The 27471-nt window shown below is 40.7% G+C and overlaps 1 protein-coding gene and 1 long non-coding RNA gene across 2 annotated transcripts in view; one reads left to right on the forward strand and one right to left on the reverse strand.

Annotated features, from left to right (window-relative positions):
• LOC124284264 lies at positions 1–19581 on the forward strand. Its single transcript, XR_006900510.1, has 3 exons — positions 1–33; positions 853–854; positions 19479–19581. It is a non-coding gene; the product is annotated as an uncharacterized LOC124284264 (long non-coding RNA).
• LOC124284263 (signal recognition particle receptor subunit alpha-like) overlaps positions 18230–27471 on the reverse strand; it is a 20948-nt gene continuing 11706 nt past the window's right edge. The window contains 8 exon segments of the mRNA XM_046720333.1: positions 18230–18496; positions 19100–19276; positions 21039–21124; positions 22040–22253; positions 24570–24742; positions 25468–25492; positions 25494–25555; positions 25869–25999. Of these exon segments, the coding sequence (XP_046576289.1) occupies positions 18371–18496; positions 19100–19276; positions 21039–21124; positions 22040–22253; positions 24570–24742; positions 25468–25492; positions 25494–25555; positions 25869–25999 (994 nt within the window). The 3' untranslated portion in view covers positions 18230–18370.

The raw sequence follows: 27471 nt of genomic DNA on the forward strand, positions 1-27471 counted from the left end.
GTGAAATTGGGTTTAACGTCGTGCTTGAGAATAGTTCGCTCATATGACGACGTGCATGTGTGTGTATGTGTATGTGCGGCTATTGTACTAGCCCAGACTGAAGCTGGTTTTATAGTGCTAGCCCATTGAGATACCATGCCGCAGTGAAGCATGAATACCCAACTCAGACACATTATACTGACTCAGAGCCGACCAGTCCTTGTTGTACCCATTAATGCCGAGCGCCAGACAGGGACCAACAAGTACCATATTTTAACGTCTTTTGGTATGACGCGGTCGGGGATCGAACCCGCGACCTTCCGTTCTCCGGGCAGACGCTCTAACCACTACACCACGGAGGCGGTTTCTACTGTGAGAGTCAGTTTGGGATGATAGATGACGTTTTGATGTCAGTGACAGTCGACGCCGTCATTGTAATACTGACCCCATTATATAGCAGAAAAGACATAAGGGGTTGAACACTTACACAATTTCCATGTTCCTACTGCTCCAAATCCGGATGATATCAGTGCATAGTTGACAGGGTGGGGCTCAGGATCAGCCCACTCCACTACCAGAGACTCTCCTGGGGTGGTTCCAGCCCCTAGAGAAACCACTCCCCCTGACCAACTCACCCACAAGGGTTTAAATTCTGTGCAGTTGATCAGTGTCGGGTCGTTCTTCTCATCTTGAAGACCATGAGTACCCGAAATCCCATCCCGAACTGCAAATTTTTTATCCCCACCATAACCACCAAGTAAGATTTCATAGAAGTTTTTGTCCCGAACTCCATAGGATTCCGCCAGACCAACAAATCCATCGTTACAAACCATGACCTCAAATGTAAATGACGTCACGTTTGAGATGTCAAAGTTGTTGTCAACCAATTCTATGTACCTTTCGTATATATTGTTAGTCACCAACTGAATTAAAGGTGCCTTTGTACCTGCAAAGATGAAAATGAAACATGAAAGAAACAAATTCATTGTTTGAGAAATAGTATTCACATGGTGATGTAGCAGCACAGGTTTAACCCATGATAGCTTGTTGTAATGTATGTCAGTTGACAGTAGCGGTCAGACGCAAATATACTGAGTCAAAAAAGAAACTTCACAAAATGTAATTTGAAAAATAATGAATGATTTTTCTCTGATGATACATCTATGTATCCGAAATGGGATCCCTATCTGTCGACTCTAGAAAAACGTTAGCAAAACCCACCCAAACACATCCATTCGTCGTGCAAATGACGTTAGTGCCAAATCAGGTTTTGCACGTGCAGTCGATCACGTGATCTTCGCATCGAAGTTTTCTTCATATGCACGTGTTTGCATTGGCCTCAAGAATTGAAAAAACACTTTTAAACCACAGTTCTAACGGTACTTAAAATGCGGAGACGACGTCGTGAACGGTATGCCCAATGTTGTGTACAGGAAGTCGACAGATTCGGGGGCGGAAGTTGCATGGTGTGGGGTGCTTTCTGTGGGAACAACCGTTCCCGACATCTGGTCATCCGTGGAAACCTCACAGCTGCTGCATACCGCGACCAGGTGCTCACCCCTGAACTCGTTCCTTTCATGGCGGCTCATGGCCCAGGTCTACAGTTCCAGCATGATAATGCTCGGCCGCATACCGCGATGTTGACACAAAATTTCCTTCAAAACGCTGGAATCAACGTCATGGACTGGCCATCGAGGTCCCCTGACCTTAATCCAATAGAGCACGTTTGGGATGCACTTGGGAGAAGGCTTCGTGGTCTTAGGAATCAACCTCAGAATTTGCAGGAACTTGGCGCTGCCTTGCAAGAGCAATGGCGCAGTATCCCCAACCACGTGTTCACAAGCACCAGGCAGTCGATGAGGAGACGGTGTTTGGCAGCGGTGAATGCGCGGGGCGGCCATACACGATATTGAATTGAGAAATTTCGCATTTTTATTCTTGTGACTTGACATTCTGTATACCCATGTTTTGGAACGGCGGTGTAGCCTAATGGAACTGATTATGGCACTGTCAGTGTATCGAGTACATCACACAGATCTCAGCAATGAAATAATAACAATTTAACCATCTTACCATCATTACAAGAAAGAATGTGAAGTTTCTTTTTTTGACTCAGTATATACACAAAGAACTTAGTTAAGCATCCCAGACATATCTCACGATTGAATGAGCCCCGATCTTAACCCTTTGGAATATCTGGGACATGACTGGTCGTCGTGTGCAACAAAAAGGGATCCTCCTGTACAGAACCTGGCCCAAATGGAAGCTCTTTTACACGAGGAATGGCGTAGACTGCCCCTTCAGAGGATCAGGAGGGTGACGGGGGGTATAAGGAGGAGAGAGCTGGCTGTCATACAGTCATGTGGAGGTTACACTCTGTATTGACCTTGAATCATGTAAGACACGCAAAATGGCAATTTGAATGCTCATATTCACCAATAAATTCAACATTAAACATTCCAGGGCCATACTTGTACAGACATGGTTTTGTATGAAAATCAGTGTTGTCGTTTTTTTAAATGAGCAATTATCATCATAAAATAAACATGGATTCTAATCATTTTCGTCGTGAAAGTCAAAGGATCATAAGGGTCAGAAAAACTTATGTTTTTCCATCGTGGCTTTATTGGCATCATTGCAAAAATACAGGTGGGTGCTTAATTTTAATGTTCTTTTTGTATATCTAAAAAACGACTGCACTGTTGGTCAACGGGATGTCTGGTCCAGGCTCGATTACTTATAAATAGACAATAGGGACCGTTCATAATTATGGCCAAGGGGGTGATGATGACTTTGAAGGGGTCACCCATTTCGTTCTTGGGGGGTAGTGGAGTCATCAATTATGTACACATGTACTGGGGGGTCGTCATTGATTTTGTACATGCAGGGGGTGGTGTCTCTTACTTTATACATAAATGTTGGGGGCATTCAGTTTGTACATGCTTCTCAATAAAAATCATAACCACACACCCCAAAGCCATAAATGAACGGTCCCATATTTGGTAGTAAATTGATGTCTTCGTCGTTTAGCAACAAACAAACAAACTCGCCTCGACTAATTCGACTAAGTATGGATTTGTTAAATAATAAAGATTAGTGTCAGAAAAAATGGTGTGAAAACAAAACAATTCCATTTGTGGAAATGCAGACTGCCAGCACGAGCCGATCGATCAAACACTCTGCTAAGAACAATTGTCTATCAATGCCAAGGGAACTGCTTTTGAGAATGCACGTTGGCTACTGAAAAACAGCATTTCGAAAAGTAATGTGTCAGTCATGGGTATGAATAATTTACATAGAGACATCTGCCAACACAGTCATCCCGACCAGCCGTCATATAGCTGGAATATTGCTGAGTGCGGCGTAAAACTATACTCACTCACTCACTCATCCCGACCACGTCCCAATACATGCATTACGTATCATTAAAGGTTCACCCGCAATTGCCCAATGGAAATTATGTTCGTGTATGTGACTGATAACAGTTATATACCAGCACATGATTTGCTAAAGGTATGTTCTCACGGTGCGACTTGTAGTAACGACTTGTAGCAACAGACTTGTTGTAACAACAAAGATCGTAACGACGTTGTTATTTGTGTACATTTTAAAGGCACTATATTACACCACACATATCTAAAAATGCATAATGGGGCGGTAGGGTAGCCTAGTGGTTAAAGCGTTGGCTCGTCACGCCGAAGACCCGGGTTCGATTCCCACATGGGCACAATGTGTGGAGCCCATTTCTGGTGTCCCCCGCCGTGATATTGCTGGAATATTGCTAAAAGCGGCGTAAAACTAAACTCAGTCAGTCAGTCAGTAAAAATGCATAATACATTTCTCTCAATAATACTAACTATCAGCCCTCAGTAAAGCTACCATATAATTTATTCCCTAAAAAATTACGCATTTAGATTGCAATATCAAATTACAAAGTTCAAATGAATTAATGCAACGTTGCATTAAGTCGACTCTCGCGCCCTCAACCCGCCGAACATTATTTCAAGCAAACCCCACAGAGTTCTGTGTCTTGGAGCGCTCTTTACGAATATCCTACGCACAACTTGTTATTGAAACCAGTTCGGCAAACACCGATAACACCGCGTGCGACAGTTTTGGTTGTACGGAGCAATTGTTTACATTCCATTATATGGCAAGTGTTCTCTGTTTGGAAGCTTCAATTATCGATTTCAGGCAAGTAGTAAGGGATAAGTCTTTTATTACATCAATATATAATATAGGCCTAAATATTGTCGGAAATGTGTGACATTGTGCCTTTAAGTCGCATACAACTCGTATCTGGCGAAACATGGATTCATCGCGCGAAGAAAAAAGGCAGCCAATAGGTCCTTTGGGAGCAAACTTCCCATGCTTGCTGAAAAGGAGACTAGGCTTGAAAACAAAAATAACGGGATCGGGTGGTCAGGTCGCTGACTTGGTTGACACATGTCATCGGTTCCCAATTGTTTGGAATCGATGCTCATTTGATCACTGTATTGTTTGGAAGTCCAGACTCGATTATTTACAGACCGCCGATATTTGCTGGAACTTTGAAATTGCTGGGAATTGAGGCGTAAAACTAAACTCACTCACTCACTTTCGTATCTCGCGAAACATGGATTCATCGAGAAAGAAGAAACGCCAGGAATACGTCCTTTATCAACCTCCTTTTGCTGCTCACTTCCCACTCGTAATCGCCAAAATGTGATTCTTAAAGAAAATATCAATATGAAATGTCGACTGTGTAATGAATTTACAGAGACTGTCCAACACCTTGTTAGTGGATGCCCTTCCTTGGCACAAACGGCATATCTTAAGAGACATGATGGCATGGCTCGTTGCTTTTACTACCGTCTCCGCCATGCCTGTGGCTTTGACTCCGAGGTCCATCCATGGTACGACCCTGAACATGTCCAGGGCGTCATGGAAAATGATGCTTTCAAACTTCTGTGGAACAGGCCCATATACAGCCTCAGAAGAATTCCTGCCAACAAACCTGATCTTGTCCTTTTTGATAAAGCCAATGAATTTATTTATATCATTGAATTTTCTGTCCCTTTTGACAGCAATGTGATTGGCAAGATTCAGGAAAAGCATGATAAATATGCGGACCTCGCCTTTGAAATGTCTCGCTTGCATCCCAAGTACACTGTCGTCAGGCTCCCCATTGTTCTCGGTGCCCTTGGTTTGGTACCTCCTGATCTCTTGGCGCAGATCAGGAGAGTCTCCACCGGGAGCACAGCCCTTCTGACACTCTGGGTAATGCAGAAGGCTGCAGTGTTGGGGAGCCTTCATATTCTCCGGAAAGTTCTTGGTGGGTTCGAATAGGCAGTGTTTCCTGGGAGAAGTCCCATTCGCTGTCTTGGCTGCGTGTAGAGGGGCGAGGGCCCTGAGCTGATGATGAGCCTTACCAGCCTGACTGTGCCAGGATCACCCGAACCCTCTCTGCTGCATTTTCATCTTTAATCATAATAAAATAATAATAATAATAAATAATCCGAACGATTACAATAGGTCTCCTGCCTAGAGGCAAGGAGCCCTAACTAGTAAGTAACACTAAAACATTTTAACTATACATGACAATACAATGTAAAAACAGGCTATAGATTGCCAACAACTGAAGGTAGATCACCATACTAGGGACCATGGGGACTTACAGTACATTTGCTTCCTGCATGGACCCTAGCTGGATTTACATCATCCCTTCAGCTGTTAGCAATTTACACACATCTATACATTAAAATACACATATTATACGATTAAAAAGGGGAGAGTTTAAATTTACTTTGAATGTTTTGGGACTTACGTACCCTCTCAGGAGGACAATCATTTTACAGTACTTTAACCCCCCCTTGAGGATACAGCCTCTAACAATCTGAATTTCTAATTTAAACTTCCAATCATAAATATTTATCTATTTATAAATCATTTACCAAATCTAATTTTTTTTAAATGCAAAGATAAAATGAGAACTTATATTATTAAAAAGATCCTTCATAGATCGTGATTTAAGAACAAATGAAAGCCTAAAATCGGTATGGATCTAAAAACTGGATTCTCAGGCGGAACATTCAATAAACATTCCTGTGATAAGTAAATACCTACAAACCGCTAGGTTTCTTTTCTGGTTAGGTCGATGGTTTTCAGTGGTGTCTCCGTCATGATGTCAGCATTAACAAAAGGGACGTCACTCTGAGATGGACGCAGATCTAAGCGATTTGATTGGTCGAGAGCTTGCGACTTGTAGTTGGATTAGGACAAATCCCTATGTCTTACAACTCTGCGACTAGTTGTATGCGATTTTACATCGTTACGATTTGGGTGTTCTGACGTTGCAACTGTGTTGCATGCTACAAGTTGTTACTACAAGTAGTACCGTGAGAACGCACCTTCATCCGACTGAGATGTTTTTTCGGGTGCATCATGTACACACGATCTACGAAAACTTTGGTTAACACACTAAAGCTCTGTTTTAAAGCTCTGAGAGGTATATTTCACGACTGCATATCGTGTGCCAAACTTGTTTGTGTATCTCATGACCACCTCCTTTTGAAAAAAAGGTTGTCTAGAAACTTTCCAGAAACAATTCAAAATACACATTTACACTCTTTTAGTTGGGTTGGAAATCTCCATTTTGTCTATCGTCATCGACTCTGAAATATATAATATATAATCGCTCATTGTAGTCCTATAGTGTATATGTGTCGTTACTCTTTCCCAATAGTGGGGAGCACTGTTTGTTTGTTGTTTAACGCTATAATCAGCTATATTTCAGACATATGACAGAGATCTGTGAATAACCCAGTCTGGGCTGATCAACCAAGTCAGCGAGTCTGGCCACTCAATACCATTTCCTACTTCCAACAAACATGGTTTGCAAAAGACTATTTATAACGTGGATATTCAAAAGCCGCAGGTTTTGGGGTGGTGTGTGTGTGTGCGTGCGTGCGTATGTGCGTATGTGCGTATGTTTTTGGGAATCCAAAGTGATGTATATCTCAAACATTTACCACTGTCGAGAAAACAACGAGCCTTGGTACTGAGATGACAAAACTTGAAACGAACAGAGGATGAGCCAGGATTCGAACACAATCATAGGTACCTGCCGTAACAAAGGAACGCAACTCTCCACAGCGGATTGCGACGCCTTAAACCATTACCGCCCAGAGTAAGAAAACAACGTCATTGACCTAAATATGCCGAAATTCACTAACGTCTTCGACAACTACGGCTATCAACGTGTCAGTTGTATAAATACTAAGAGGTACCTGATAAAAAACCCACTGGCACTGCAATACTACGGGATGAGTGAATGAGTTAATATTTAGTGTCACCTTGGCAATATTTCAGACATATCGTGACGAGCTCTACGCGATGAAATACAGAAAATATAGTCATAGTGAGTGAGTGAGTTAATATTTAACGTCACATCGGCAATATCTCAGCCATATCGTGACGAAAACAATTTCTACAATAAAGATGAAAACATTTAGAAGAGTAAAACTGTCGACGGTGTACAGTAAAAATACTAGAGTATCACAGACATGAATATAAAACTAGCATCTAAAACTAAAATTACATTAAAGAAGACAATAATTTAATTAAAGAAGACAATACAATATAAAACACGGGCTATAGATCGCCAACAACTGAAGGTAGATCACCATGCTATGGACCATGCGGACTTACTGTGCCTTTGCTACCTGCATGGACCCTAGCTGGATTTACACAATCCCTTCAGCCGATGGCGATTATAGGAAACTTGAGACATACTTTAAAACCAACACAAATACTACGTTTACATAATTGGTAAGTTTAAATTTACTTTGAAAGTGTTGGGACTTACGTACCTCTCAGGAGGACATATAGTCATAGAAGTGAATCAGAAAGGGTGAGTGAGTTAATATTTAACGTCACATCGGCAATATTTCAGCCATATCGTGACGAGAACATTTGACATTGAAATAGAATATATATAGATATTATAAAAAACCTGCCGACGAAGGACAGTAAAACAACTAGAATATCACAATTTGAATTAAAACTAGCTTAGAAAGTTAAAACTAATAGCACTATTTGGACAATACAATATTAAAAAATGGCTAGAGATCGCCAACAACTGAAGGTAGATCACCATACTAGGGACGAATCAGAAAGGGTCTTACCTTTAAACAGAACAATCACAATTACACAAGGGAATATGTAGCCACCCATCAACATGTCGTTAAACCACGTTGAGGTATTTTGACGTGCTCAAGTTCAAACAGAACCAGAACCTTCTTGTGCCGTGCCTTGCAAGTATACCATACGCCACATCCTATGAAATACCCGAAAAGTTCTCACAGCCTCTGTCCCTCTGCTTTGTCGTCTTGCAGATCAATGACACCCACCAACACTGCTGTCCCTTAACGTTCTGTCAGCACAATCAGATTCCCCACTCAAACTGTCATGGGAGTATGCTCCAAACACAGAGAGCTCTCTTGAAAATCGTGACAGTCATTGTAATAATTAATGTACCAGTCTTGTCCTCTTGCATGCGCTTGAATCCGTTGTTGCATGAATACTGTAAGCAGTCGTGACCAAGCTTAAAATATTTCCCTGAACATTTTGATGTTGAAAGGATGTGCTACATTTAGTGTTTTCATGGATCGGTGAAGCAATTGAATAGTTACATTAAACATTCAACTTGTTCCTTGTCATGACAGCATCCGTTGTCATTACAGTTGTCACTAGTTTTGGTTTGATAAAGTGGGTTCATTTAGTTTAACACACCACGTCACCCTAACGGAATACACATACACAATAACACTGTATAGTAACACTGCGTTAGTGTCATGAAATTTCACTGACTCACCTTTCTACTGTTAGCCAAGCGGATAAGTGCAATTTTTTCACAGAATTGTGCACTTTGTGTTACAAGCATGAAACTTGGCATGATTGTAGCTTATACCATCCTTATTGAATAAAGATCGAGAGGCTTCGCAGATTTTACATATTTTCCACAATTTTTTGGGGGAAAGTGAAATAAAAGAGCTTTTTTTATACTATTTTCGTCATAACTTTTTAAAAATTCTCCAATTCTCATACGTCATATATCAAATTGTAGGAAATTCATAGCTGATCATTTTCCATCTATACATGTCCTTTTATCTTTAACGGTTAGGACTAGGGAAGTCAATTTATATCATGACTACCCGAAAATGGGAAAAGTATGAGATCATCCCATGATCTAACATATTTTTATCATTTCTTTGCAAATTCAATACGAGAAGCCTCACAGATGGTGGCCATTTTTCATTTTGAGGGGGAAAATGCAGTGCACGTGAGAGATGCTTTAACGCACTTGGACCCGTTTGGACATTTTATCCACATGCATTTCAGCAATTCCCGGCAGCTCTTTCATGCCTTCGTGAAAGTTGTCCATAGTTACTAGTATGTTGGATCAAAGTTGATTCTGTTGGTAGAATGATTCTGTTGGGGGAATATTGTCCAGTGTTCTCCCCTTTTTGGCAAACAAATGTTTTCTTGCTTCATTCACTTTCATGAGGTTGCTTGCGCTGTCATACAGCAGTACAACAAATCTCTCATGCTGATGGATCAGTGCATTAGTGATTTCAAGTGGTGGACAAGCGAGGGAAATAGAGGTGCCTGTAAGTTCAGGAAAAGCATTCCATGTATTCCGCGAGGCCTTCTTTTCAATTCCACCAAAGGATGACATACTGTCATGGCCTGTGATGCTGTGAAACACTGAGAACGCTTGATGCAGCTATGGCCAACACAACCACATCTGTGTCAACAATACGGATGTAGAACTTCTTCCATGAAGACAAGATATACACAGACGAGTCAAGTGATGGAAACCTGGATGAGTTTGTCAGACATGAAAATCAGTCTTGCTCACCAACTATATCTCATCAAGGTTCTCTACGTCCATGAGCAAAATCAGTTCTTCTCAATTGCTTTGAAGAAAATTTCACCACCAACTGACTCAAAACCAGATGTTGACGTATCAATCCTTGATGGATCTGCAGTAATAAACATGCTAAAACCAGCAGCTCAAATAGCATTTGATGAATATGGTGATAATGTGTTCTTGAAGTACTCTTCTGGACACTAATAAGAGAGTGGATATTGTCTGGGACGAATACAAAACGGACAGCGTAAAAATCCAGTGTAAGAACAAAAGGAGGAAGTGGAAAAAGACGACGAGTGGCAGCTAGTTCCTCAGAACTGGCAAGAATTCCCGAGGTGTGATGCCAGCAAGAAATAAGTTTTTGCTTTCCTTGTACAGAAAATAGCCTTGATAGAATCAAACAAGTCATCAGCCCAATTGGCGAATATGTGGTGTCCAATCAACCAAAAGACCTTTGGAATTGGCACCTTGTAACTATGAAGAGAAAAAAAGATAAAAGAAAGTTGCTTCACTGATGCTTCACATAAAGGATTGAAGTTTTACAGCCGTACTGTTGACACTGATGTGGTTGTGTTGGCCATAGCTGCAACAGGCATTCTCAATGTTGAAGAAGTATGGGTTGGGTTTGGTACCGGAAAACGCTTCCGCTATATTGTAATTCATGAACTTGCATCAGGTCTGGGTCCTGAGAAAAGTAAATTCCTTCCAATGTTTCACAGCCTCACATTCTGTGACAGTTGTCATCCTTTGATATGACTGACTGACTGAGTTTGGTTTTACGCCGCTTTTTTAGCAATATTCCCGCAACATCATGGCTGGGGACACCAGAAATGGGCTTCACACATTGTACCCATGTGGGAATTCGAACCCGGGTCTTCGGCGTGACGAGCCAACGCTTTAACCACCAGGCTAACCCCCCCCCCCCCCTTTTCCTGAACTTACAGGCACCTCTATTTCCCTCACCTGTCCACCACTTGAAATCACTCATGCTGATCACAACGAAGGGGAGAACTTTGGACAATATTCCCCCAACAGAATCAGCTTTGATCCAACATGTAACGAGAGCTGTAAATCAGGGGAGTTATGTTTCAGAGCAATCCCTGATGAAATCACAGGAGTTACCAAGCCCTCTGTTGGCAATAACTCTAGGGGAGAGCTTGGACCTGTATGGACAACTCTTCAGATTGGCGCGAAAGGGCTGCCAGGAATTGCTGAAATGCATGTGTATAAAACGTTCAAACTGGTCCAAGTGTTTAAAAGCAGCTCTTAAGTGCACTGCACTTTTCTGATTCAGTCAAGCAAGATACAATTACACATGATTGAGTAACCTTCCATAGATTAATGAGATAGCTACTTTGACATTGATGTTGAAATTAAATATGTTTACGTTGATTTTGATATGTTTGCATAGGTGATCTATAGCCAACCAAGCTCATACATTATACATGTAAGTAAATCTAATGATATATTCCTTAAAATAAACTCATCTGTTCTCACAATATTCTAGATATATAATTTATGAGGATTTAAAATTGAGTTAAAATAACATTTTTTGGAAAATTCAATTTCTTTCCACTTTTTCCCCCTCAAAATGAAAAATGGCCACCATCTGTGATGCTTCTCGTTTTGAATTTGCAAAGAAATGATAAAAATATTTTAGATCATGGGATGATCTCATACTTATTTTACTGATGTACTCTATATGGCGGCCATTATACAAAATGGCCGCCAATTTTACCATTTTCGGGTAGTCAAGATATAAATTGACTTCCGTAGACCTAACCGTTAAAGATCAAAAGACATGTATAGATGGAAAATGATCAGCTATGAATTTCCTACAATTTGATATAGGACTTTTGAGAATTTTGCAGAATTTAAAAAAAATTATGACGAAAATCACTTTTTTCCCAAAAATTATGGAAAATATATAAAAATGTGCGAGGCCTCTCGATCTTTATTCAATTAGAATGGTATAAGCTACAATCATGCCAAATTTCATGCTTGTAACACAAAGTGCACAATTTGATCACTTATCCGCTGGGCTATATCTAACGTCCCTAGTATGGTGATCTACCTTCAGTTGTTGGCGATCTATAGCCCGATGTTATATTGTGTTGTTTTGAAATACTTTAACATTTTACACTGAACTCAAACTTGTTTTAATCAATTTGTGATAATCTAGTCGTTATGCTGTCCTTCGCTGACAGGTTTTTACATAAGCATACAATATATGTATTCTTAGTACATAACTTTTTGTCGTCACGATATGGCTGAAATATTGCCGATGTGACGTTAAATATTAACTCACTCACTCTACTATCTAACGTGCGGCATAACCAAACATTTATCAACTTAATACCCATACTTTATAATCCGAACCTAAAAAGCAGGAACTTTTTCTGCAATTAATTCAATTGCTACGATTGGCATACACATGTCAACTATCGTAATTACAACATTAAGCGTCACTCAGTACGCCGATTCGAACTGTAAATACTTTCTAGCAATTACCAGCCTCTAAGTAGACATAAAAAGTAATATTAAAAAATTAGAGACATTATTGTCAAGTCCGGACGTGGTTGCTGGACTTGATAATTACATGTGACTCATCCGCATAACTGCAGGATTCTTATCAATTTCTCTGTCACCTCACCGAACATTAGTTGTGTAAATACACACATATTAATATGTATTTATCATCCCCTACGTAGGAGATATTAAGGAAGTAGTATGTCCTACATAGGAGATATTAAGTATTATTACCCACGTGGTCAACGTATGGGTAGTTGCATACTAATCTCGTACGTCACAGGAGTGTCGTATCGCGTTGACCTGTGTCGTAACGACTTGACCTGAGATTCTAACGATTTGATTGGATAACCGATGACCTCTCAATTAGGTCACATTCTGACGTAACTATTTTTTCATTCATAACGAACTAGTGAATTCATTCATTCTATAACTTAAATGCATTGGGGGAATGTAAACATTGCGAACGTTGCCTTGTCGCTGTTTAATTGTGAGTCGAACAGAGACATTAATATCCGTCGAAAAACATAAACGCAATGTTTCCACCAGTGATGTTAGCCGAACGAAGCAACTGCAAACCAAGAAACGGGGTGCTACGAAGTAGTTTACTGTAGGAGGCTGTATGAGGCGATGACAACTGACATGCATCGTGACGTCGGTTACCAAGGCAATGACGTCATTACAGTGTGACGTCATGCAAATATTGTACTACAGTACAAAACTCTTCCGCAACCTCTTTATGAAACCGGTTTCGGTTTGAAACCAAAAAATAACAAAAATACGCTATTTTGTCAATTTAGTGCATGTAAGACGTGGGTAATAAATAAAATACCACACTCGGTCTCATTACATACGAATTATACGAAACTCGTGACCTTCCTATGTTTATCAGATACCATAGGAAGGACACTCGTTTTGAATAATTCGTATGTAATGAGACCTCGTGTAGTATTCTCTATATACGTAGATACTAAGTCCTACGTAGGAGATATTAAGTCCTACGTACGAGATAGTGAGACCAAAATGTTTTTCACCGTGGCCCTAGTATGCTTTTGCAGTTTTGTTTGGTTGGTTGGATTTTTTTTAAACAATCAATCAATCAATCAAACAATTTATATTATATTTTATTCTATTTTTAATTTTTTTATTTGGGGTGAGGGTGGGGGTCTTTATAATCAACATGTGAGGATATGAACATAGGAAAACTCAAACTTTAATCTGCCTGGTAATTTTTCTAGGGCAGCATGATAATTAAATACCTGTTGGGTACTCCTTGTCCTGGAGAAATAAACTTAATCTTGCACTAAAATAGTTTGTAACAGTCAAAGTGAAGTAATACGTGCAGAACATGCGCGACTATGCAACATTTTGACATCTTCCACAATGCAACCAAGGACGCCACGCATGACTAGTCACACGTTTAACAAAGGGAAACGCTAAGGACATATTCATGCGAATCACGCCTACAGTAGAAAGTGAATCCCTGCGTCAGCATGGTTTTAAACCGCTTTGAGAAATATCCGTCTTGCTGAGTGTGGCGTAAAACTAAACTCACTCACTCACCCTTTTAGTTGTCACTCGACGACGATCTGAACGTTGAAAGGTCTTTACTGGCATTAGTTTGCTGGGTGTCCTCCCATTTGTGAGATCTCCCAGTTGTAAGACACATTAATTAATGGTTCAGTGCACACAGGTGGTGCTTCCCCATCCCTACGATGAAAGTGGGAACAGCCCTGTTGCTGAAGAGTACCCGCAGGAGGCATAGTTCATTGATGAGTTAATTAACACAGAAGACATTGTTCGTTGAAGAGCATTTATTGTTTTCATTAGATACTGAAATACTGAAAAAGATTATCGTGAACTGGTGATATATTCTACTTGTTGAAGGCCTGCCATAATGGTGATCGGAAAGAGCAGTCAAAGGTTAATAAATAATGGATTAATTATAGTGACAACAGTTATTGCTAGATTTTTCAAACACGTAAATCTGAGTAGGTAAATTAATTTCTCTTTCAAATGATCACGAAGTTACCTACAGAAAGTGTTTATTTTTTAAAGCCATTTATCAGAGTAGGTTAATTATTGTATCTTTTAGAGTTTTATTAAGTTACCTCCACAAGATTCAGTTGAATAGCTAATCCATAATTAGCTGGGGTTAATCCATTCTATCAGATAGGGGTGTAAGGTGTGTTTTCTTTGCTAATTACCTACTCCACTGTCTCACAACTGGGAGTCTCACAACTGGGAGTTCTCACAAATGGGAGTAGACCGTTTGCTGACGTTATCAGGCCAATTAGCTGATAGTCGTTGGTTGGTAGACATCTCTTCCACAAGCCTTCAACGGCATACCAGCATTCCACAAGAAAACAAACGGTCGACTGCAAACAGTGATCACCCTTCGTCCTTACCCACTGTTCAGCTTGTGGGAGCACATGCAAAACAAATATAATTGTTTGAGCGGGGAATAAATTGGTAAGGGCCTTATTTATTGAAAAAGTGTTGTTCTCATTGTCTTTCAGTGATGTTCAGCTTATTGTTTTCTGAGACGAAGTCACTATTATTGAGACTAGCTGCATTAAGGTGCCTGATATTTGTCTTCTTTGTGAACACCTGGAAAGGTCACATAACGGTTTGTTAAAATTCTACATTCTCTGTTCCTGTTTTGTATTGACCTGTAAACGATAGGTCACTTTTGATGTGAAGGAAAAGTCAGTTATGTTTCAAAGCTTGAACGAAAACGTTTTACGTTGAGTTACGAAACAAGGGCTACAGTGTTCAAGTTTGTTGTTTAACGCTGAACCCAGTAATATTACAGCTATTTGGCACCGGCCTGTAAATTATCGTGTCTCGACCAGACAATCCACTGATCAAAAGCATGAGGATCGATCTACGCAATCGTGTTAACCAAGTCAGCGAGCCTGACCATCCGATCCTGTTATGTGCCTCTTACGGCAAGTTTGAGTTGCTGAGGACCATTTCTAAGCCGGATCTTCACTAGTCCCTAATAAACTAATATTGAAGGTCCTTGCAGTCAATATGACGGCCTTGTAAAGTAAAAACAATGTTGTTTACAGTACTAAAAGACTTAATAACTCATTTACGTAAACTTTAGTCTCAGATGGGTTATCAAAATGGAATTTTGTGCAATTGTGAAAACATTAAGTTTTCATTTTCCACAACAATTGTCACGATTTCAGGTATAGACAAATCTGTAAACAATGTAATTTACCCCCGGAAATGTACATGAATTCTACAGTGCCCCTCATATCAATACCTCACGGAGACGCGCCCCTCTGATTGGTTGAAATTTCGTTCGCGGGAGAGAATTGTGCAGTGTTGTCAAAAAGTCGATTTAAGTTAATTAAGGGTCAAAATGACTAGTTTTAATAACGGGGTTTGATTTATAACGATGCCATTAAATGATTCATGCATTAGTACCCCCCTAAGTATATGTGATCTTTAAAGCAACTTTACGCCCATCTTGTACATCTGCGCGTACGAGACGCGCATTTCTGTGTTGCGCAAAGCCCTAGATGCGTATTAGTCGTACAGCCGTATGTTGAAGGTTGTCGACCTTCACTATCCTACAGTCAGTTTGAGTCAGAAACGGACCCGTGAATTGCAAATTTTATCATTGTACAAAATTGCCACATAAAGATAAATAGTACTAATACACAACAGCTTTCTTATATTAGATCAAACACAACTTTTAGATTACGTGACGTAGAGGTTTTGGTTAAGGAATCCCTTAACAAAATCACGACTGAAACTTGGCAAAACTGTGTCAACAAGGTAGCTTACGTCATTGAACAAGGTTACTGGTCTCGGGATGGCTTACAACAGGCAACTGTGGCACCAGTTGTCATCCCATTAAGTCGTGACTATGAAACTACGACAGACGAGGAACCGACAGGTCTCCCGGAATAGATTTTGAGATGTCCCCCGCCATGACTGGCTGTTCCGTTTCTGCGGTTTCACCCCGCCGCGACAGGTAACAACTTTTGCGTTTTCAATGATGATAGTTTCTTAAACAACAATTTTTTTGGTGGAGTCCGGAAAATTTTCAAATATAAGAAAGCTGTTGGGTATTAGTAAATGATAAACATGTGTACTATTTATATTTATGTGGCAATTCATCAGTCCGTTTCTGACTCAAACGGACTGTAGTCTGTAGACTACCACAGAAGACTTGAAGGAACAAATCCACAACGTACTTGGCGAACCAGCACCATATACCACAAAATACAAACTTGGTAATAAAACAGTTTATTCAATAAATATATCGCCCACATCCAAAACATAAAAAGGTTTGGATAAATAATATCTCAGGCAAATCTGCTGTGGGACAGACTGCCTGTCACTGACGCTCCTAAACTCAACGCTTCATGCCATAGTTACCTCCCCTTGAGATATTAACGACCGTGCACACTTATCAGTTAAAAATACATGGCATCAAATTCTACTTACAATTTATCGTACATGAAAGTAACATGGCAAACATATCGTGAAAAATACAAACTGACAAGAAAGTGTTTTATACACAAGGAAAATACTTGATGAAACCGACAATTCAAGAAACATCATCTCCTGTTCCAGGTTTAAGCTTGCCATCAGTAACACGAGTTACTCATAATAAAATCAAGCAAACTTTTGACACAGATAAACATACATAAAACAACGGTACAAATATCAACTCTGAAAAAGGAGACCCACAAACAAATAATCTTAAGCAAGAAAGTCAAACAAAAGGGATTGGTATTAAACTGGCCTTTAATCAATTGTACTAAAATCCAAGTTTAACCGACAGAGTAAAGCCGGGTTTCCATGTGGGTTTCCACGCGCAGTGCATGATACGGAATGCGTATACAACACTTTATACTAAAATAGTAATAGGGGTTTCCACGCACACGTAAAACGCGTGATAATCCCAATGTCACGTAGCTTCAAAATGGCAAGGCGATTTTGAATTTTGCTTTTACGCACCCAAGTGTTTTTCACATAACAGTACAATAAACATGCACTAATCACACGCATCACGCAATTGTGATCAGTAAGCAGGAAAGGAAGGACTTAATGCCTTTATACACGTACACGGAGGTCGGAAAAGTAGTGGATTCTGTACAATGGGGTTTCCTCACACCTTCAATGTCACGAATACATGTGATTGATTTCATTGTTCACTTGTAATACAAAGGGACATAACTCATGTTTTTACAAAATGGCTTATTTTGGTCTCAGGCAACCTTTTCACAGCACATCCATCTGACTGGATTTTGAACTGTTAAATTTAAACATTGAATTCCAGCAATATCATGGTGGGGACACCAGAAATGGGCTTCTTTGTATCAGGAAAACACTTTAACCTAGGCCACCCCTAGCCGTCCGACACTTAAACAAAATCACATCTGCTGAGTCATAATGTGAGTTCTAACTGTAACAAGATTTTTGACATTATTTATTCCAATTTTAACTGATAATTTGCTGCAGAGTTAGGACCTCTTGATACATACCCTCGATAACATCCATCAGTGTTAATCAAATCAAGCACTGAATGACTGCAGCTTGGGATCTATATATATCTGAGCACTGACTACCAAATTTTACATGATAAATCTGCAACTATCATCTAACAACCTTATATTTCAACAAGAATATAAAACAATGCACATGCAATGTAGCCTTGATATTGTAGCCCAGTTCAAAAGTGTCTTTGATGTGCCAAAAGCTATCTGACATTTAAAGGATCAAAACAGTTAAAACAGGAGTAATCAATGGTGCAGCCTCTCAAGTATAATCTACTTCATTTTAATTCAATTTTGTTACTTGCAACTATCATCTAACAACCTTATATTTCAACAAGAATATAAAACAATGCACATGAGCCTGCGTCAAAAGCTACTGAAAAGAAAACAGTTAAAACAGGATTTAACATGGTGCAGCCTCGCGTTGTTACTTGAGGAGAGCGTGAACCACGGCCTTGGCGTTGAGGTTGCGAAGGTCAGTGTAAGTCTGACCCGTGCCCACGAATACAATTGGCTGACCTGTCGTATAGGTCATAGATATTGCAGCACCAACCTGCAATTGGAAAAGAAAAAGATTGTGAAAAACTGGCTTCAAACATTATAGTGTGGAGCGATGGATCAAGCAATTGCTCCAGGGCAACACTGTTTGTTTTTGAAGTACAGAGAACAATGTTCCAGAGCCTAGATTTTCGAAGCTCTCTTATCGCTAAGATAGTCGTAAGTTAATGTTAATGTATGGCACTTAAGACTATCTTAGCGCTAAGAGAGCTTCGAAAATCTAGGCCCTGGTATATATGATGGCAGTTTGTAAATAATTGGATGACCAACACGAAAATCAGCAAACGATGCGATGCAACTGCGGTACCATGGCATGTGTTAATCAAGTCAGCAACTTCACCACACAATTCTTTCAGTTGAATCTGACAAGCTGTGTTGCCTGAAAACATTGGTCTGACAAGCATGTGTTGATTCTACCCCAGATGTTCATGGGATCTGACAAGCATGTGTTGTCAATGAAAGCTCTACGCCAGGTATCCATGGGAACAACAAGCATGGGTCTTCATGGAGAATGACAAACGTGGGCTGCTGAAGACCAATTCTACCCGCCATCCTCAACACATACAAACCATATTCCCAAAGTAAAGTGAGATCGTACCTTGTCATCAATGGTATCAAACTTGGTGAGGATGATACCGTCGATGAGTCTTGGGTTGGTCATGTTGGAGTGGTCGGCCAGGGCCTGGTTGAACTTGGTCAGCTGATCCACAGCCTCATTCCCAACCAGGGCCTCGCCCACGAACAGAACCAGATCCGGCTGGTTCACTTTGATTAGCTGAAACAGGACAGATACAATATAGTTGTCTTTCCTTCCATAGAAATAATTTTCTTTAAAATAAAAACAGAATTTTATCCTTACCTTGATTCTGCTTCAATCAGATATATGTTTTGGATATTTCCTGTTGAATGTTCAATAACTATTCCAATCGGCCTACCCAAGTCATTCAGTTTGTGTGTCTGACAATCACACAGCACAGTCGCTCATATGAAGATGTGCATCCATGTGTATATGTGGCTGCTTGTACTAGCCCAGACTGAAGCTGGTTTTATAGTGCTAGCTCACTGAGATACCATGCCACACTTAAGCATGAATACCCCACTCAGACACATTATACTGTCTCCGAGCCGACCACCATTAATGCAGAGCGCCAAACAGGGACCAACAATTATTTTAATGGGTTTTTTCGTATGACGCGGCCGGGGATGGAACCCACGACCTTCCGTTCTCTGGGCTACACCAAAGAGGTGACGCAAACGGAACAAAGTCCAGTTGGGTACTAAATCATGCTGGTTGTTTTGTTGATTGGTTGGTTTGTAGTTCAACCCCCGCACGCAACAATATTCCAGCTACATGGCGACATGCTATAAATAGTCAAATCTGGACCAGACAATCCAATGATCAACATTTTGAGCATCGTTCTACACAATTAGGATGCGACGACATATGTCAACCAAGTCAGCGAGACTGACCACCCAATCCCGTTAGTCGCCTCTTACAACAAGCATGGGTTACTGAAGATCAATTCTAACCTGGATATTCACGGGTGGAGATAAGGATGGGTTACTGAAGATCAATTCCATCCCGGATCTTCATGGGTAAGTAAACCATGTTGACAAGGTAAGTATAACACACTGTTTAATTATAAATATTACCAGGACACAGTCGAAACATATCTGTGAATGAAGCTAGCATAAGTGGTAAGCACAATTTAGACGAAGGTAAGATAAAACATGCATATATTCCCTGGTGAAGTACTTTCTCAAACTGTACTTACAATGAACGAGTTCCGTTTGATGCTGCAGTATTTCAGTATTTAAGTCTAACTCAAAGTTTGAAGTGAGGCAGGTGAGACTTTGTTTCTGACCATAAAACCCACGAACTTGCATGGAGCTTAGTACCCTGGCATAGCCAAGGGAGGCAACTGCTCACTACCAACATAGCACCCCAGGCGACTGGTAATTAAAAATCCTGTTAACCAAGAGCTTATTTTGTAAAAAGGTTTTTTTAGATGCAAGTGTTTCTTCACTTGTTAATATTCCAGGGTGTATGGTTATAGATACAAGTTTAAATAACATTGTATGTTATTTAAACAAACGTAAGCATGGTTCATAAGTCCCTGGTATTAGTGTAGATTAGACCAGCTCTGCTTGTGGCATTCAATGAGGTGAGGTGAAAAATTGGGTTTAACGACGTACTGGAGAATATTTCGCTCGTATGACGACGTGCATGCGTGTGTATGTGTATGTACGGCTGCTTGTACTAGCCCAGACTTAAGCTGATTTTATAGTGCTCGTCCACTGAGATACCATGCCGCAGTGAAGCATGAACACCCCACTCAGACACATTATACTGACTCCGAGCCGACCAGTCCTTGTTGTACCCATTAATGCCGAGTGCCAGGCAGGGACCAACAAGTACCATATTTTAACGTCTTTTGGTACGACGCGGTCGGGGATCGAACCCACGACCTTCCTCTCTCCAGGCGGACGCTCTAACCACTACACAACGGAGGTGGTTCCATTCAATGAGGTCTCACCTTTGCTAGAGCCCTCATGAGAGGCTCATTGTCCTGCATCCTGCCTGCGGTGTCAACCAGCACCACGTCAATACGGCTGTCACGGGCTGCAACCAACACACAACAATCTCAATACACAGTTAACACATTGCTTCAACAGGTGTGGCATTGTCAACATTCTATTGTGTATTTGTCTCAAAGCAGATTCGTTGCAACATATGTAATAAGTTTGTTTCCTGTTTAATTCTGCACTCAGCAATATTAAAGCTAAATAATAGAGCCGGGACCAAACAATCCAGTGATCAACAGCATGAGCATTGAAGTATGCAAGTGTGATACGATGATATGTGTCAACCAAGTCGCCTCTTGTGACCGGCCTGAGTTACTGAAGATCACATTCTAACCCAGATCTTCTAAGTGAGTGAGTGAGTGAGTTTAACGCCACACTCAGCAATATTTGTAATATATGGCGGCAGTCTGTAAATTCGAGTCTGGACCTTACAATCCAGTATACATCATGAACATCGATTTGCTTGGGTTGATGACATGTTCAACCAATAAACCAATCCATTATTAGCATTGCAAAGTCAACTGAAGACACCGGATCTTCACTGGCAGATGATATACAAATGAGCTTGTTGCATGTCCATTGAAAGACAGAAAAGGCAAAAAGTAAGGCAATATAAGTGACAAGGACATCAATATTTGCATCAATGCGGGTTATTTCACCATCCCTGATTAAAGCTCTGATAATAGTTAACATGCAATCCCTACTCGGAGAAATTCAACACTGACTCAGCCGATCAAGACCTACTGTTTGAGTGCCAGTTAATTAGGACATTAACATATTGAAATACCTTTTCGTGGGATATGTCCAAGGAACGAACTACCAGGAATAAAAATACAAGGAACAAACTACCTTTAGCTCTCCAGACAGACCATGGAGGTGGTTGTCATGGCAGAATTCAATGCCAGTACCCCAACACACATATACAGCAGTGAAGTTTTGAGGAATTAGTTACCATGGTTTATGGCCTCCATAGCAATGCCAGCCGCATCTTTGCCATATCCCTTCTCGTACAGTTGAACCATCTGTTGGCCGCTGTGCTGCTCTGGAGGATGGAGAGCGTTCAACTTCCGTGTGTGAGTGCGGAGCTGCTCCACTGCACCTGCACGGAATGTGTCGCAGGCAGCAATCAGGACCCGGAATCCATTCTCTACTAGCCAGAAACACACCTGCAATCAGGAAAGTGTGAGAATGATTAAATGATTCTCGACATTACTAAAACCAAGGTTTGGCCTGGTGGAACAGAAGGTGTGTGATAATACTCTAGCTGTATCACAAGAGTGAGTGAGTTTAGTTTTACTCCACACTCAGCAATATTCCAGCTATATGGTGACGGTCTGTAAATAATCGAGTCCGGACCTGACAATCCAGTGACCAACAGCATGAGCATCAATCTGCGTAATTGGGAACCGATGACATGTGTCAACCAAGCCAGTGAGTCTGACCACCCGATCCCATTAGTCGCCTCTTACGACAAGCATGGGTTACTGAAGATTCATTCTAACCCGGACCTTCACGGGTCTGTATCACTGAGTGTGAAATGATCTGTGGACTACATTTGCCTTCAAAGGAGAGAAACTCAAAACCAGGAATAGTCTATTAATTGTCAATACTGCACATAACAATGTATATCCTGTATCCAACAATATCTACTTGTTGGTATTTTACACCCATCTGTGGTAAAAGTTGCTTAAAACGGTAGGAGGAACAGCGCATAGATGCACTGCACATGCTACACTGTATACGTTGTTGTTAACTGACACGACTCACCTCAGAAAATTGATGTGCAAGGTGCAATGTTTTCTTTCCATGTGATTTGGTGTTATTTGCAATCAATGTTCCCTTTTGGAGACAAACAGACTGAGTCTTTGAACAGTATTTAGAAGTGTTACACATAGTGAGTGAGTGAGTTTAGTTTTACCCCACAATATCACGGCGGGCTTCACACATTGTACCCATGTTGGGAATGAACCGGGTCTTTGGTGATGAGCAAACGCTTTAACCATTAGGCTACCCAACCGCCCCTGTTACACATAGAGGTGAATTATGGAATTTATCTCTATTTTGAGGAACAGTACATTTCCAAGTATATTGCTAATCCTCAATCAGGTGAATGAAAACTAGGAAACAGACAGCTATGTAAGTAAATGTGAATCAACAACAGTGATAAGATAACAAGGGAAGCCAATAATTAGCACTGAACTGGAAGAGCGGATGGACAAATAGAAGCCAGGAATTATTAATCCAGGTATGAATGATGAGATAACAATATGGCATTTAACAAGGGAAATGACCACAAACAAACAGAAGCCAGGAATTAATCCAGGCCTAATTAGTGATAAACACAAGGACAAGTAAATTCTTTGAGTGGCATTTTAGAAGTTGGGAAGTACAATATAGAACAAACTTTATGGATAACAACTTCGATGCAGATTCTTGTACCGTTATTATGCTTGACAACGTACAAGAATCTGTATCGAAACGTCGCACTCACGAATAAAAAGAAGTTGTTATCCATAAAGTTTGTTCTATAAAGGACATGTAAGCCAACACTGATAACAAAAATTAATTCCCAATCGCTAGGCAGGTATATTCCCTTGTTGGACCTTACGAATGGTATCTACCTCTGCTAAAGTACCATCCTGTACCACCCTGTACCACCTGATCTGTTTCAGTTGACTTGACAAACACAAGTATTACAGTATTACTGGTAACTGCATACAGCAATACTCTCCAAATAATACATATGCATACTTTTCTGGGTTCCATGATGCTATTTGCAAGATATCTAACCTTCCATCTACACAGAAATCCACTCAGAAATGATTTTTCCCTTTGTAACTGAATAACAAAATGGCAGAAACTTCCAGATTTTCCCTTACATAGTTATCTCCCCTGCATCCATGACAATAAAATGGCGACTGTATTTTCTTTCGGTTTGCAGACACTGAATCTGCATTAATAGCATGCGTCAATCACTTTCAAAGACTAGTGGTGACCTTGAATAGTCAATGTCACAAGACACCAGGGCAAGTTCATTGTGTTGCACAATATTGTCACTGAGGTACCTGTATTGTGATACATATTCCAATATATTCGAGCTAAAGCCTATCCCAGTGAGTGACACTGCTTTGTTCATATCAAGGGCCTAAAAATATGTCATGGTTCTGATAACAGCAATGTCAAAAAAGGTGGCATAGTTCGGGGATTCTGTTTTTGATATACATGTTTGTAAATTATACCATTTTGTCAATGAATTGCGAAGGAAAACATCAGTTGAGAATGAAAGTCTGTGAAGATGATAATTTAAACAGAGATAATCACAAAACATATATTCTTTTACCCAAAATACCAGTTCAAACACAAAAACACTGCAATATGTATCAATACAAAGTGCATTTCAGTACACCAGGAATGCTGTGTCCTAAAAGACACCACCATGGAATATAGCCACAAGTTTTCCTACTGTTCTGGCTAAGACCTACCTTGGCCAGATTGGTGGACTTCCCGACTCCATTCACACCACAGAAAGTGATGCAGTAAGGTCGCTTCTTCTGTTTGCAGTCCATAGCATCACGGAGGATGTCAACTCGTCGCCGTGGAGACAGAATCTGGACACAGGATTCCTGGAGGGCATTCTTCACAGTGGAGTTCACACCTTGAGTAAAACAGAACATAAGTGAGTGAGTGAGTGAGTTTGGTTTTACGCCGCTTTTAGCAATATTCCAGCAATATCGCGGATGGGGACACCACAAATGAGCTTCACACATTGTACCGATGTGGGGAATCAAACCCAGGTCTTCGGCGTGACGAGCCAACGCCTTAACCATCAGGCTACCCCACAGCCCCCACCGAACATAAAACACATACACCTTAAGGGCTGCTCTCACTTACACTGTTTGTTTTGTATGTTCGTTAACGCCACACTCAGCAATATTCCAGCTATATGGCAGCAGTCTGTAAATAATCGAGTCTGGACCAGACAACCCATGTGTCAACCAAGTCAGGCCACCTGTCGCCTCTTATGACAAGCATGGATTGTGGAAGACCAATTCTAACCCCGATCTTGACAGGTCAGAACATACTTTCATCCTTCAGGTGAGCACCCAGCAATATTCCAGCTATATGGCGGCAGTCTGTAAATAATCAAGTCTGGACCAGACAATCCAGTGATCAACAGCATGAGCATCAATCTGCGCAATTGGGAACCGATGACATGTGTCAACCAAGCCAGCGAGCCTGACCACCCGATCCCATTAGTCGCCTCTTACGACAAGTGTGGGTTACTGAAGGTTCATTCTTACCAGGACCTTCACGGGTTCATCCTTCAAGTGTGTCACTATGGCCATGTTCACAGAATCCCCGAACCGTCCCATTTCTCACCTTCGAAAGTTCCCAGCACTTTCCCCCTCTAGTTTTGCAGCCACGTCCTCACACAACTTCACAGATATATCGGCAGCCACATTCTTCCCTGAAACATACAGTAAGTCCTTATAAACATACACATCAATTCCAAAATCACATCAGTAGCAAATGCTTATCAATATTTTAAGTGTTTATGGAAGAAGAATAAAAACTCTTAAAAGTTTCTCAAGTTTTGTTGACATTTATATGTGAAAATAACATTCTAATTGACAAGTCAACATACACTTCAGACCTCTACATCCATTATTAACAAAAATATACATAAAATACATCGTAAAAAGGATGAGGGAACGATGACCACAAATTGACCCTCCCAGTATCCATGACAACTGTACCCATGGTAACAGCTGCAGACTCACCTATCAGATGGTCCTTCATCTTCTCCAGGGCAGCCTTGGCATCTTCTTTCGTCAGAGTTTTCGATCCAACAAGGTTCTTGAACATGGAGAACATGCTGTAGCCGCCGCCTCCGCCGCCAGACTTGGCCTGGCTGTAATTGAAGACAACATGCATCAACCAGGGTCCAATATCGGCACCTGCCCTAAGGTCCATGTCAGGTAGATCTTGTGTCGGCCAATAAATTCAATTGTCTATGGACTGAAGTAAATTTACCTGTCCACAGAGATGCCAAGCCCAAATTGGTGCAATTAGGAATCTGAGCTCCCTAAGATAGAAACAATTAGGAATTTTCCCAACAAATTTAGGATCCCTATAACACTTTTCAATGCCATTACACATAGTGATCTTTATACAACTGAAACCGGTTTGCAGTACTCGGCAGCAGTGTTTGTGAATGTTAAGTGAATAAAATAAACAATGCATGGAATTTATCAGGCAGCCTACTCAACTTCCAGATTATTTCTTGTGCAAACAATTTGAGAACTTCTGTAAATAAAGTGTTATATTTATTTAATTATCATTATTTATAGTCAAAGATGATCCTAGCCCTCTAGTAAGTAAGACTATCTATATCTTTGTTATATTTTGAAAAAAATCGGAATGAATTTGGCTTTGATTCCAACAAATTCGGGAGGGTTGGCATCTGTGTCCATATTTTTTAATGAAGCTGCATGTTGAAAAAATTATGGTCAGAGCCCATTTTTACAAAAATTACCTCAGAGGTAAGATCCTAGTTCCAATGCTTTTACTGCCTGCGTTAGATGTATATGCCATTTATTTCCACCTCAAACTGTAGTGTTTCAAATGAGCCCCAGAAAAATTAAGCCCAGGCCTGAAGACTAAAGTATAGGCCTTAGATGTTATGTCCAGGCCTGAAGAATTAAGGCTTAAGTCCTGGCCTGAGAGTTAAACCTAGGCCTGAAGAGTTAAGCCCAGGCCTAGAAAGGAAAGTCCAGGCCTGAAGAGTAGTGCAGGCCTGAAGAGTTACGGGTTAAGCCCTGACCTGAAGAGGTAAGCCCAGGCCTGAAGAGTTAAGTCCTGGCCTGAAGAGGTAAGTCCAGGCCTGACCTGAAGAGTTAAAGGCCTGAAGAGTCTAAGCTCTGAAGAGTTAAGCCCTGACCTGAAGAGTTAAGCCCTGGTCTGAAGAGTTAACTCCAGCAGTGCAGTTGGTGGTTCCTGAAGGCAACCTGCTATTTTTTTCAACCACTCCTCCATAATTGTTGGCCTATCAGGCATCATAAAGGGAATTATCATCTCAACATAAAACAGAGTCAAGTAAAACTGAGTGAGTTCGGGTTAAACCGTTTTTCAGCTATATATTAAAGCCTGTCACCTTGATATGGGAGGAAATCCCAGAGTGATGATGTATCACCCGTTCACCATTCAGGAATCGAAATAGTGCTTAATTTGCGTGGCATGGCACAGTAAATACTGCAATCGCACAAATGAAATATTTCAGTGTGCCCTGACGGCATCACTAAAATAATAAAAATAATTCTCACCGTCATTCATCAAATGGAAAGGGCAACAAATAGAACCAACTCAAATGATTCAAAACCTATT

The sequence above is a fragment of the Haliotis rubra genome, unplaced genomic scaffold (assembly GCF_003918875.1).
Source record: "Haliotis rubra isolate DU_JTF1 unplaced genomic scaffold, ASM391887v1 Scf332, whole genome shotgun sequence".
Taxonomy (NCBI): Eukaryota; Metazoa; Mollusca; class Gastropoda; order Lepetellida; family Haliotidae; genus Haliotis; species Haliotis rubra.